Source organism: Mesoplodon densirostris, chromosome 1 (genome assembly GCF_025265405.1).
Source record: "Mesoplodon densirostris isolate mMesDen1 chromosome 1, mMesDen1 primary haplotype, whole genome shotgun sequence".
NCBI lineage: Eukaryota > Metazoa > Chordata > Mammalia > Artiodactyla > Ziphiidae > Mesoplodon > Mesoplodon densirostris.
The window spans coordinates 200069479-200082896 of record NC_082661.1 but is presented as its reverse complement, the minus strand read 5'-3'; the positions used below and the strand labels follow the sequence as shown (position 1 = coordinate 200082896).

The following is a 13418-nucleotide window of genomic DNA, read 5'->3' as shown; positions in this document are numbered from 1 at the left end:
TGATTTAAAACCTTATGGCAAACATCACTCTTAGAAATGTTGTCCCTTTAAGGTGGATGAGCTTAACAAGATAAATTTCATTAAAAAAAAGAAAGGCTTAGCAGAAGGCTTACCAGATTTTTTAAAGATAAATGGGGGTAAAGGGAAGGAAGGGTTAAAATTAACAAGTATAGAAGCAAACTAAAGATAAAACCCCAATTCAAAAACTTGTGTTTTCCAGGTCAGACCCACCAAGCTGTGATGAGGTCAGGGAGCCTCGACTGAGCCAAAGTGCCTGCAGCTGCCCTGTGCTGGTCCTCTTATCTGATTGGCTATATAGGTTTTATACTTGAAGTTGATGAGGCATTAACCAATCTCTGCCCCCCTCCCCCCAGGTCAAGAGCATTCTGTACATTCTGTAATGTTAAAGCATATCCGTCTTTATTCGATATGAACAATAAAGCATAAAAACCACCCATGACAAGAGGAAACAAAGGACAAAGTTCAACCAAGCTTCAAAATAAAATAACAACAACAATTATTAGGTTCCTGAAAACAAAACAAAACAAAACAAAATCTTAGCAGGTTCAACCAACAACAGCTACAAAACAATACTAAAGAGCTAAAGAGCTAAGATATTTTAGAGTGTGTTTTCTCTCAGAATAGAGGCAAAGTGGGAGAAAAAGGTCAAATGACCACAGAATACTTGTGCCCGAAGCAAATGAACCCTGAAGGAGATTTCAGTGAGTAAAAAACAGTACCTTATAAGTAACTGGTCTTGTCTACTCACAGCTGTTTCCAGTGCCGACTCTTGTTTAACTGCCTACTGACTTCAGTTTAAAGTTAATTCTGTTGGCAAAAAAGTACAGAGCTTGTCTGGAAAATGCTGTTTGGACATAAACCATTCCTTTCAAAGCGGTGGTAGCTGTATTTAAGTTTTCTTGTAGAGGGGGATATAAACCCTTCCTGTAGCTAATTTTATTCCTCCTCCTTCCCCTCAGACTTAGTCAGTATCCTCCTATCCCATATATTGAAGAAAGAGACTGAGAGGGAAGAAAAAAAAAAAAAAACTGCCAGGAAATATACCTTAAATAACGTAGTATTTGAGCATTCAGAAAAAAGACAAAAAAATTTAACAAAAAAGAAGGAGAATTAAAAATGAGAACCGTAGAAAGCACAACAAGATGTTAAATACAATTTAACCCAAAGCCCTCATTTTATAAATAATGAAACTGATGCCCAGAGAAAACATGATTTGTGCAAGGTCACTCACATAGCTCATTCGTGCCAGCTAAGAATAGTTACCAGGTTTCACAATTCCCAATTCAATGCTTTTTCTACTACGCTAGTGTACCTGAGGGGAAATGGTTTAGCTTTTTCCTCTGTATCCTTGTATAATACCCAAATGAGCTGGCGGGAGGAGTAACACAATTACAATGTGAGAACAATCTGTTCTCAGAAAAAGAAATTTCCCTCCACTTTAAAATCCTTAAGAGTGAAAGTCTCTCTATAATGCCTAATTTCTTTTATACTTAGGAAATAATCTTTCCACTGATGATTTTCCAGAATATTTTTATGACTCGGTAGTTGCCATTTTTCAGGGGATGTGAACATCCATTAGTACTTACAGAGAACTACTTCTGAAAGGGATGGACCTGTGACAGGTGTTCAATATTTCTACCCAGTATCAGTGGTATTGTTACATGGCTCTCGAACCGGAACCACATACTATTACCAAAAATCTCCACTTCCAATTTGTCAGAAAAATTTTTACCACACATACAAGTTTATTCTTGACTATTATTTATTATATGTGACCAAATAATTATAAAAGTATACTTTTTAAAATGAAAATTGGATTAGATTTTTTGAAACATGTTTTCCAAAATGTTGAGTAATTAATGCATACCGTATCATTTTTACAACCCTGACGAATAAGCAATTGATATTCAGAACACGTAAATGCTGAGAGAGAAATCTTGTAAAACCACAGTGCTTCTTGACACAGTGGCACGATCCTATTCTCCTATTACTCTGAATTGTATGATTGTGCTCTATGCAAAGGGAAATGCCACAGACATTAACATCTAAACTACATTTATACGTAACACTAATATGTCAAATATGACAAGAGTTTGACACACTGATATGTATTTCTTGGGCTTACTAAAAGTTTTCCATATTTTCCTTTTATTTCTTTTTTGATTTGAACATTTTGCCTGTTGTCTGTTAGAAGAGGTAGAAAGGAAGTGTGAGTAAAACTTTGAAAGAGAAATAGGCTGTGAGGAGACACACAGAGATTTAGATGGATTCAGGGTTGTTGAGCGGACTCAGGAAAAAAGGTGTAGAGAGAAGTCACGTACCAGCAGGTTGTTTAGAACAGAAGTGGGCTGAGCCACAGAAAATAGATTATAAGTATTGACTTCAGGAACCAAAGTCTCTCAAAATAGTAAGCAAAGAAAGAACCAGCAATTTTGGTGACCAGTGCAAGCACCAGGAAATTGGCCCTTAAACTTACTTTGTAATTCATGACATGGTTCCTTTCTATGAATTGGGAGGGAACCAAGTGCTGTCAATATGTGAAATTCAGCAGGATCTAAAATAGCACAGTGAAATACAACCATTGAAAATTTTTTTGTCCCTTTATATTTAGGACCCTTGGACATACTCCAGGTTGCCCTACTCTGGGCAAGGTCTGAATTTCAGAATACTAAGGTAGTTTAGAGAGGAAGAGTTACTGTGTTATGAAGACGGAATCTGTGGAGTTGAATTCCACTGATGGGAGAAGTACTTACAGCAGAGGTGAACTCCAGGGCAGACTGTATTAACACAGACAAGGCAGTCGGAATTCTCTAACTCTTGATCTCCTCCTCTTTTTCAGGTTTACAGTAAGGTAAGAAGAGGGCTTGTACTAAAGAATCCCAGAGAGCAGTTTTGTGATAACAGTGAAGGGAAGTGAATGCATGAACAGCTATTAGATTATTCTATGCTTGGGAGAAGTTTTCATACATGGAAGTTTTTAACAGTCCCAGGGGACTGATGCACATAAAAAATCTCAAGCATCAACTCTCTTAAACCAATTCCAGCACATGCTTACTTGGTTGCCCATTTCCTCTCACAATCCAGTCTCCTAGCAGCAGCCAGAGTAATTATCCCCCTCTTCCTCTCCTCTGCTGGTTTCTATCATTCCCTGCTACATATCATCCAATAGTTTTCCATCATTACTCTCCTTCATCCCTTCCAATGGTTTCCCATTATCCCCTGGTTCATAGTGTCCAATAGTTTCCCATCATTCCCTGTTTCATCCCTATAAGTTTTCCACTGTCCTTGGTATAAATCCAAATGCCTAACCATAGCCTCCTAGGCTCTTCATCATTTCGCCCCTGTTTATCTTTCCTGCTGCTTTCCTAACCTGCTGTTCCATCTGTCTAGAATGTTCCTCCCTCATATCTTCACAGAACTATCCCCCTTCTCAGCACTCAAAGCTCATCTGAAATGCTTCCTCCCCAGAAAAAGAATTTCCTGACCACTCTGGCTCACCATCCTCCCCACCACATACACTTACTCTGTCTACCTCATTTCCCTATTTTGGTTTTTCTTCATAGCACTTACCACTATCCAAAATTGTCTTTGGTTCGTTTCTACTTATTCATTCATTTCATTAGTTAGTTTAAATATGTTTACTGTATGTCCTCTAGAATAAGTTTTATACCATCAGAAATGTATCACAAGTTATAAATAAGATCAGAAACATAAGATTTAGGCTTTTTAAACCTCATTATTCTCAGTGTTCAGAACAGTATCAACTATAAAATAGGTCTTTGATAAATATTTCTTGAATTTATTATTTATATTCCTACCTGGGTTACTACTCTTTAGTCAACAGTCATCTAACCCAAGTCCATAAGCACGAGGGCAAAGACTAATCCACCTTTACAACTGACAGAACCCTGCAAATCTCCTTGTGGCTCAGCAGCTAGGCATCCCGGAAATAAAGAAAGAGCCCCTGTTGGGCTCTAGGCATGTAGTTGTATCTACACAAGGGGCCTCTAAACCCTTGAATTTTCTTAACACAAAAGCCAGAATATCTCCTTGACTTGCCAGAATATCCTTCATGGATATATGCACCTAACTAGGTATGGGTTTTTTTTTTGCTGGAAGGTCCTAAGAGCTTCCAGATATCTCCTTTGTTTCCTGAACTCTACAGTAATTGCACTTATTAGAATAGCAGATATCCTAATTCTATCCTTTTCAGGAGGTTTCAAGAAACTGCTCTCAGCTGCCAACTCTTCAGGAGCAGAAGCTAAATCCTTGCATTTAGAACATATGTTTTTTAAATGAAAAGGGGGAAGACTAAATAATTTTAGAGAGGTGAGCTCACAGATAATTTCATCTCCCATCTCAGTTCTCCTCCACACTGATTCAGAGCTCTCCAGTGAGCTGTAAATTAGATTTCCTCTCCTGTCTCATGTCCTACTGCTTCCTAATTACCTGTTTTAGTGAGTCAGCCTTTCTGGGTCCTGGGACTCAGATGTATTGTGGGTGATGTGACTGGCTCAACACACTCTGGGTCCAGTCACATCAGAAGGGTGTTTTGTGATGGCAGGCAAAGAGAGGGCGATCCTTTGTTTGCAAGAGAATGATTCTTCCCAGGCACCACAGCATCTGTCCCCCTAGGACACCCTCTGGTGGAGGAAATTTCTTCCTTGAACACTGTTACCACTCAGTGGCAAATAACATCATTTTAAACTGTTATGGAAAAAAGTGCCCTTTTCTTATGGTACTGACTAAATATTAATCTAAGTACATAGCTGTCATTTATTTAGTCAATAAATCAAAGCTGCAAATAGTTTTTGATTGCCTTCTATAGACAGGGCCTTGTGCTCGGTCATGAGAGCTGTATAATTAAGTATTCCTTGCTGTATCATGGGATAATAGTATTTCTTTATCCAGAATACAAAATTCCCTAGGAATATAAGGTGTAAGTTTCTTCTTTCATCCCCTCCTTTCTTCCTCTCTTCCCTTCTTTCCTTCCTTCAATTTATTGAAGCCCACATTTATTGAGTTCATATAATGTGCAATGTTTGAGTATAAAGAAAAATATGAAATCCAGCATGGGGAGAGACTTACCTTTTGGAGGTGGAAGAAGTCTATACACTTGGGAAATCAGCATAAAATTATAGGAGAGCACATTAGAGTAGCATGGAATCAAGAAGGGAAGTGACCGAAGAAGGCTTCCTTGGGGAGATGAAACCAAAGCACATTTTGAATGCACAAGGAAAGGAAAAGGACTAACATTCCAGGCAGGAGACAGGACATACTTGGGCCACTTCAAGTAGTTCTACAGAGCTGGAATGTAGAATGAACGACAGACTAATAGATAAAATATGCAGGAAGAAATATAGGCAAAAGCCAGAGTCAGGAATTGGGGTTTTATCCTGAAGGCAATGGGTAGCTACTGAAGGATTTTAAACATGGGATATTTTGTTTTTAGAATGTTAAGTGGAGAAAGAATTTAGGAACAAGTGATCTAAAGGACTACTTAAGAGGATCTTTCTTTATCCAGTTAAGACATTGTGATGGTCTGGATGTAGGCAGTAGGGACAGAAAGACAGAGATGGCCTCAAAAGATACTTAAATTGTTCCATAGATAGGAAGATGTAAGAAAGGCAAACTTACTTCCAAAATTTCCATAAAATCATTACAGAAAAATGTATACAGTATTAGAATTGCATGAAAATGTAGTAAATCCTCATTACATAAAAGACATTTTTCATAAGTTCTCTCCATTTACAGAATAGGAAGCTGAGGCACACAGCTTGAAAGGGTGATAGCAGAATTTGAAGTCATGTCCATGTGGCCACAAAGCCCATATTCTTTACACTAAATTTTCTGCCTCTTTTAGGAGATCATAGATTTTTAAACTTGGGTGATTAGGCTTTAAGAGATTGGAATATAATTTGGCAGGATCTTAAAAGATTCCCTAGGCAGAACTGTTTAGGTTTTTCTAGGTATAAGCATGTTCAGATTTGAGACCCAACACACAAACAATTGTATTAGCATTGTTTCTACAGAACTATATGTTTTTCTCCCTGCAAAGCACAAACCCTTCATCAAATTCCTCTTGATAATCTAATCATTTAAGCCTAAAAGATTTATTCACACTCTATACAAGGATAGTCAGTTGAAACCAAAACGAAAGTGGACTTGGCAGATATCCTAGTTTAATCAAGTCAAACATTGAGTTTTGAGTAGAATGGAGTTTGAAAGACAAATCAGTTTCAATGAATCTAGGAAGGGAAGAGGTAAAACTCTCAAGACATTGAAAACAGAAAGGGGCAGACAGCTCAAACAGGAAAAAAAAATGCTGAGATTTGCTTTAAATTTGGAGTAGGAAAATTTCTGCTCTAGCATATTTTACATCCACTGTAGGTAGGCTAACCATATATTTCACTATCCAAAACTTGACTCTTTGAGAATAAAAGGAGGCACTCATTAATTACAATGGGATAGCAGATAAAAACTAGGACTCTTATAGACAAACCTGGACATACACCACCCTACCTAAAGGTTGGCATTAAACCTGGTTTTCAGATGATGATAGTATCAAAACTGAGCTCAGAGGTTTTAGAGCAGCTGGCTTCTAAAGTGAGGCAAGATTTTAAAAAAGTGAAGGATTTTTACACAACTTGGACAAGGAGTACAATATATATAAAACAGCCAGATCAACGGAACCATTTGGGGTATATTAATCATTTCAGTTCCATAGTTTATTTTATTAAAATTTATATGGGGCTTCCCTGGTGGCACAGTAGATGAGAGTCCGCCTGCCGATGTAGGGTACACGGGTTCGTGCCCCGGTCCGGGAAGATCCCACATGCCGCAGAGTGACTGGGCCCGTGAGCCATGGCCGCTTTGCTTGCGCGTCCGGAGGCTGTGCTCCTCAACGGGAGAGGCCACAACAATGAGAGGCCCGCGTACCGCAAAAAAAAAAAAAAAGAAAAAAAAGAAAAAACAATTATATGGAACAATGAAAAGTGACACCTCATTATAAGAGAGTCACAGACAACAAGTATATAGTGTCTAGTCTCCCATATAAAGCAATGAATTCACATAAACATTTTGGCGATAAAATATAAAGGTCTTAGTTTAGATGAGTGCCCCTAGATATTTTGATTATTTAATAAGCACAGGCTTATCTTTTAATGCATTAACCATCAGTGAGTCAATATGAATAAACACCAAACTCAGTCAAATCTCAATCCACTCCCTGCCCCTCTCCTGGATTTTTTTCTTAGATGAAGATATCCTTCCTTATATGGCAAAGTTCCTTACTAAGCTGAACAATAGGAAGAATGGGCATAGCTTGGGAAGCTAACATTCCCAGGTACAGACAGGAGATATCAGTCACAACCAATTAGGTTTCCAACCTTGGTTCTGTCAGCAATTAGCTGTGTGACCTTGGACAAAACACTTCACTGGGGCTTAGTTTTTGCCTATACAAAATGAGAGGATTTAGTTAGAGTACCTTGGAGGTTCTTTCAGATATGAAGTTCAACTATTCTCTGAGGTAATTATCTCCCATATGTTTTAAATATGTTTAAGGTTTATTTATCTATGAGGACTGGGAAGATATCTGTTGTATCATAAGGAAATTAAAACAGCAAGTTATTGAAAAAACAACTGCAATGGTAACACCAATGTTGAGTTTTTTTTAAGATTCCCAAGAATAAAAATGTAGGCAGTGGGGAGACATTTTAGTTTTCAGTGTATAATAGGAGGACTGTTAGAATTTTCTTATGGGAAAAGTCATCAGATATATTGCCAAACCACATTGTGCTTAATAATTTTTAAATATTAAACTTCTTTGGGATCCCCAAACACACTGAGGATCAAGCTTCCTGAGTTTACACAGAAAAAAGATTTCCCTTAGAAGTGTAGAGCTGCTTCCTGACTCTGTCATTTCTCACAAGGAAAGAATGGATCCACATTTACAAGACAGAGTGTTGAAAATGAATAGAGGAGGCGCCTCCCTGGGCTGTAGTCTTTGACAAGTTCCTAGATACATAAGCATGGTTCAAAAAATAATAAAAACAAAGTGCCCATCAATCCTGTGCTATTGGATCTCAAGCTTCAATGTCACCAAATACAAAGAAGTCAGACTTTTTCCTCGTATTATTTGGATTCCTTTTCAATGCAGAAGTAACATATTTCCTTATAAACAATACAAACGGTAATGAAGATGAATATAATGTAAAATTTAAGGTTCCTACCACCTCAATTCTATCCTGTTCTTAAGGATTTACCATTGTCAACAGTTTGTTGTGCATCCACCCAGATTATCTGTCCATCCATCCATCTACATCTGTTCACATACACGTATATTCGCACACATACATACATGTGTATATCCACAAATCTGTTTTTCAAAAAGAAAACATTATCTTTATTTACCCCAATTTTTGGAAGTTACAAATTTGTTTAACTTTAGAGACAAACAAGTAAGCATAATAACAAATGTGTCTTCTTTTGTCATCATAAAATCTCTCTCCTCTATTCTTAATACCTTGGACTTATCTACACAACTTCTCAGGTGGTTAAGAAAAATAAATGCAATATTTTACTGGCAGTCAAAAGCTTAACAAAATGACTACCTAATAAATGTTTACTGATTTGAATGAATGAATGGATCACACCAAGGACTCTAATCTCATCAGTGTGGCAGAAGCTTCCAGGAAATAGTCACATGTGAATTGACTTCCCTAGTATCCATTCCTCTTTTTATCAAGTGTTCAAGAATTGCTTATTTGAATATCTCTTAAGGATTGCTTTTGTGTGAAGATGTTTCTGTTTCAAATCTGAGTACTGTATGTTTCTTCATCACTATATGGCCACTAATCAATAAAAAGTCTTACTTGAATAGATCCATCTCCTTCATCAAAAATTGGCCCTTGCAGTGTTTCCTTCATCATTTTAATCAACATACTCTTGGGTCTATAAATTCTAGCATTTGAGATTAAGAGATGTCAATGCATGTTTCCCACAGTTCTAGGGGAAAAAAGCACTCCCATAGGCCAGTTTAGCCAGCAGCAGTTATTGAACTGGTAAGATAATTACTAACAGTTTTAGCTTATCCAGAAAATAATTTTATTTTTCTTTGAAATTTTAGTCAGTATATTCTTTATGTTTTCATCCTGGAAACTTTCAAGTCCCTGGGTCTTGCAATAAACTTCAACATTGATTTCTTTCTTGATATTATTCAATGAGTCTATCATCATCTATGTTAGTAATACTTTCCTATGAGAGAATATATATTTCAGGAGATATCATTGGACTTTGTTGGCAAAATGTTAAAGTGTTTTTATTCTTCAAACTCCATTTGTTATTGACAAGTAGATGACATGTAAAGATATAAGAGTAGATGAGATAGTCAGAAGAGTGAGTGCAGTTAGAAAAGATGAACAAGGATGGAGACGTGTGGCACTCCACTAAAGTGTTAGAAGTATTGGTAGTGTGTGTGTGTGTGTGTGTAGTTTATAAACACATGACCAAGACATACATGCACTGGGATACACCATTCAGTGAAAAACTTTGGAGATGCCTGTTTCTACTCGGAGAGATGTGGTACAGAAATAGTTGTGCAAAGGTGGAAGGGCTTTAATAGAGATGAATCATCATTAGATGTTTGTAACTTTTTATTTTGACATAATTGCAAACTTACAGAAAGATTCTAAGAATACTACAAACAAAACCCAAACACCCTCTACCAAGATTTACCAATTTCCTTCTATCAATCTATGTAGAGGTATATCATTTTTTTTCTGAATCACTGAGAGTAAGTTGGAGACAATGTATACCTTTAGTAGTACACAGTGTGTACTTCCTAAGAGCAAGGATATTTTGTTGCATTGCTACAGTATAATTCTTAAAATTATGAAATTTAACATTGATAAAATATTATTATCTAATCCACAGTCCATATTCAAATTTGTAAATTATCCCACTAATGTCCTTTAGAGCTATTATTTCTCCATTTCAGGATCTAGTCCATCGTCACGCATTGCATTTAGTGCTCTTTTTCTATAGACTCCTTTAATCTGGAATATTTCCTCAATCTTTCTTTGTCTTTATTGATCTTGACTTTTTTTTTTTTTTTTTTTTTGCGGTACACGGGCCCCTCACTGCTGTGGCCTCTCCCGTTGCGGAGCACAGGCTCCAGACACGCAGGCTCAGCGGCCATGGCTCACGGGCCCAGCTGCTCTGCGGCATGTGGGATCTTCCCGGACCGGGGCACGAACCCGTGTCCCCTGCATCGGCAGGCAGACTCTCAACCACTGCGCCACCAGGGAAGCCCAATCTTGACATTTTTAAGGGTACAGCAAATTATTTTATAGACTGTCTCTCAGTTTGGATTTGCCTAATATTTCCTCAGGATTAGATTCAGGTTATACATTTTTAGCAGAAATGCCAGGAAAGTGATGTTGGGTCTTTCTCATTGAATTATATCAAGAGGCATGTGACATCAGATTGCCCTGAAATTGATGAACTTAACTTTGATACATTTTCTTATCATATTCTCACCCAGCAGTTTTTAGCATCCATTGATTACTTGTATATTTATTAGCTGTCATTTTATTGTATAATAAAAAAGAGCTTTCCCGTCACACCCATTTTTATTTATTTATTTATATTAAAAGAAACTCATGGGTTTTTATTTTATTCAATTGGTTAAAACCAATTATTTTATTATCTACTTTAATACTGAAATTATTTCAAATTTGGCCAGTGAGAGCCCCTTCAGTCTTGTTCCTGTGTCCTTTTGTTATGTCACTATCATTCTTTGAGCACATTCTTATGTCTGGGGCAGCAAGATGTTTCAGGCTTTGCTATACTTTCCCTGTCCCAGACTAAAATCAGTCTTCTCACCTTGATTTATCTTAATGGAGAACGGTGCTTAGGAACCACGTGCTGAACACTCATACATTCCTTCTAGACCCTCTCACCAGACAGAGCTAGGAAAAAAATTTAAAGATATATATGCACACACACAGAATATATCTTTTATTTTTTTAATCATATATTTCAAGTTCTCACAATATAATTGGATGCTCAGATTTAAAAATATGGGCGATTATTACTTATACTTTCTTCCATCTCCTCCCCCACCTTTCCCTACATTTTAATTATACATAAATATTCCCAAAATAATAAGAATGATATAATAATATCTGCTTTCTGTTCTATAACCCTATTTTTACCAGGTGTTTAATCTTAGTCCTATAGTTAAATTAAGTCAGCGTTACTGTGAGAATCTTATCACACATTCCTATTCTTGAGTTTTTGATTTTGATTTATTCTTGATTTCACGAAGTTTACATTTGAGTCATCTTTTCAGGAAGGTATAGATAGGTATTGTATCACTGAGAATATGTTCCTAAGCAGCTTGCTACATATATTTTCATTGGTAAATGATACCAATGAAAATTATTATCCTCCAGTGTCTTCTGGCACTCAAAATTGCTGTGAAGAAGTCTGAGGTAAGCCTGTTTTGTTTTGTTTTGTTTGTTTTTCCCTTTCTATGCAACTTGATTTTATCATCTGGGTGTTAGTGGAATTTTTCTTTTCCTTGATGCTAGATAAGAGGATATGTCCACTTATCCTGTTTTATGTCAGTTTGATGGGCCCATTTAATTTGCAGATCCAGGTATGCTTTTAATTTTACTTTTTTCTTTCATTGTGTCTTTAAATATTTTTCCTTTCCATTTAATGGCTTTTGCCTTTCAGAGATACCCATTCTTGTCTATCATTTTTTTTGCTAATTATTCTAATTTCTGTCTCCCATCTGCTTTCACTACAATTATTTCAAGTATTTCTTTCATGCCGGTGATCTCATCGCGGTTCTTTCTTGATGCTAATTTGCTTGTTAGATTTATAAAAGTCTTTTTTTAAGTTCTCAATTTGCCTCCTCAGCTCTGAAGAAAATAAATACTTTCTCTGGTTTTATCACTCTGTCTTTGAGCTCACATCTATGGATTTCCTGGTCTTTAGATAATGCATTTTTAAAAATAATGCATAGCATTGGGTACTTGTGGAAGACTGTGGATTTCTATCTCATTTTTGTCCTAGGTATTTTTTCAGTCTGTATTTGACAGGCTATTCTCATTTGTTTTCTGCTTTCTTTGTTTTTAATTATTTTATTTTTTATTGTTATTCTTTTTCTACAATATGTTTGCAGGTCGTCATGCCAATTCATTTCACTTTTCTCATGGTTAACAAAGCAGCCACATCTAAACAGTCTCTTTTCTCTGGGACTGTGAGTGTGAATCTCTTTGACACCCTTCCCATCTTTCAAGAACACTGTTTATCTTTCCTTTAAAGCAAAGACATCGGCATGTTTTTTTAGAAGTCAGTATGTTTTTTTGGCAGTACCCTCAGAACTTCTTAGGATTTTCAAGTTTAGAGCAATTCCCTTCCTCAACAGTCACTTCCAAAGGCCAAGTTATAAACAAAAGTTGATAATGTAAGCATTGTAGCATTATATATACAAACATGTACTGTATTCTCCAGTTCACAAATCAGAGGATCATTTGCCAAACAAAAACAAAAAAAAGGGATAATAGTAATTTAATTCCTACCAAGAATGTCATAGTTTGGGAAGAGCCTTTTTTTCTCTCCACAATCATATTAGACATTTGTTAACATCAGCTAGAAGTAAGTTACTACTGTCATGACTAAAATATAATACTGAAATTTGAAAACATGTTTTCTTTCTTCTTTAATAACTTGCCCCTCTTTGTAGTCTATTGGCTGAAGAGCAGATGCCATTTTTCTTCTCTCAGGTACTCTGGTTGGTTTTGTTGTTGTTGAGATGCTCTAAGTCTCCAGTGCTTTTGGCATATACAGATAAGTCTTCTTCCTCTTCTACAGAAAGGCAGAAACTGCTGTAGTCTCACAGCATTTAATGAAGATGATGAAGCATTCACATGGTGTGTTTATGTATCACGTGTGTTTACATATCCTGGTCACATAATATATACTACAAACACACATAAAAATTCTAAAAATCACATATCTACATGGAAATAGACAGTTGGAAGCAGTGCAACCTAGAGAAATAGTTAAATTCATTCAAAACCAAAACATTAAAGCATTACTACCTGAGGCTTGAGCTGGTAAGGATAAACACACCATTTAAAACTATTTATTAAACATCAAAGTTGTAAGAAAGTTTTTGTTTGATGTTGAGAAACAGAGAAAAGCAAGTCCACCCCTTACAGTTTGTTTTTCTCAAGTTAGAGCTAATGAATGACTTTAGTGATGTCTTGTTTAGTGGGAAGCACTTAGCACTTAGATTTTATATTTCCTCTTATTTATGCTTTCCTCCTGGAATATTTTTCTTCTGCTTTTTACACGTTGTGCTTATTTGTTTGTGGTCCCTG

At 36.5% G+C, this 13418-nt stretch overlaps 1 protein-coding gene across 9 annotated transcripts in view; it reads right to left on the bottom strand.

Moving 5' to 3' along the window:
- ARHGAP24 (Rho GTPase activating protein 24) overlaps positions 1-13418 on the bottom strand; it is a 492969-nt gene that overhangs the window by 207727 nt on the left and 271824 nt on the right. Inside the window, exons 1-2 of one of the 9 annotated variants that reach the window (XM_060114246.1) lie at positions 5110-5160; positions 741-828 (exon numbers count right to left, since the gene is read on the bottom strand). The exons of 5 other annotated variants lie outside the window; for them this stretch is intronic. Coding sequence is in view for 1 of the 4 variants with exons in the window: in XM_060114238.1 (XP_059970221.1) it covers positions 5110-5152 (43 nt within the window). In the remaining 3 variants the exon portion in view is untranslated. Of the gene's footprint in view, positions 1-740; positions 999-5109; positions 5210-13418 lie in introns of those variants that run through there. 3 more of the 9 variants (XM_060114238.1, XM_060114242.1, XM_060114255.1) reach the window with 3 other exon arrangements.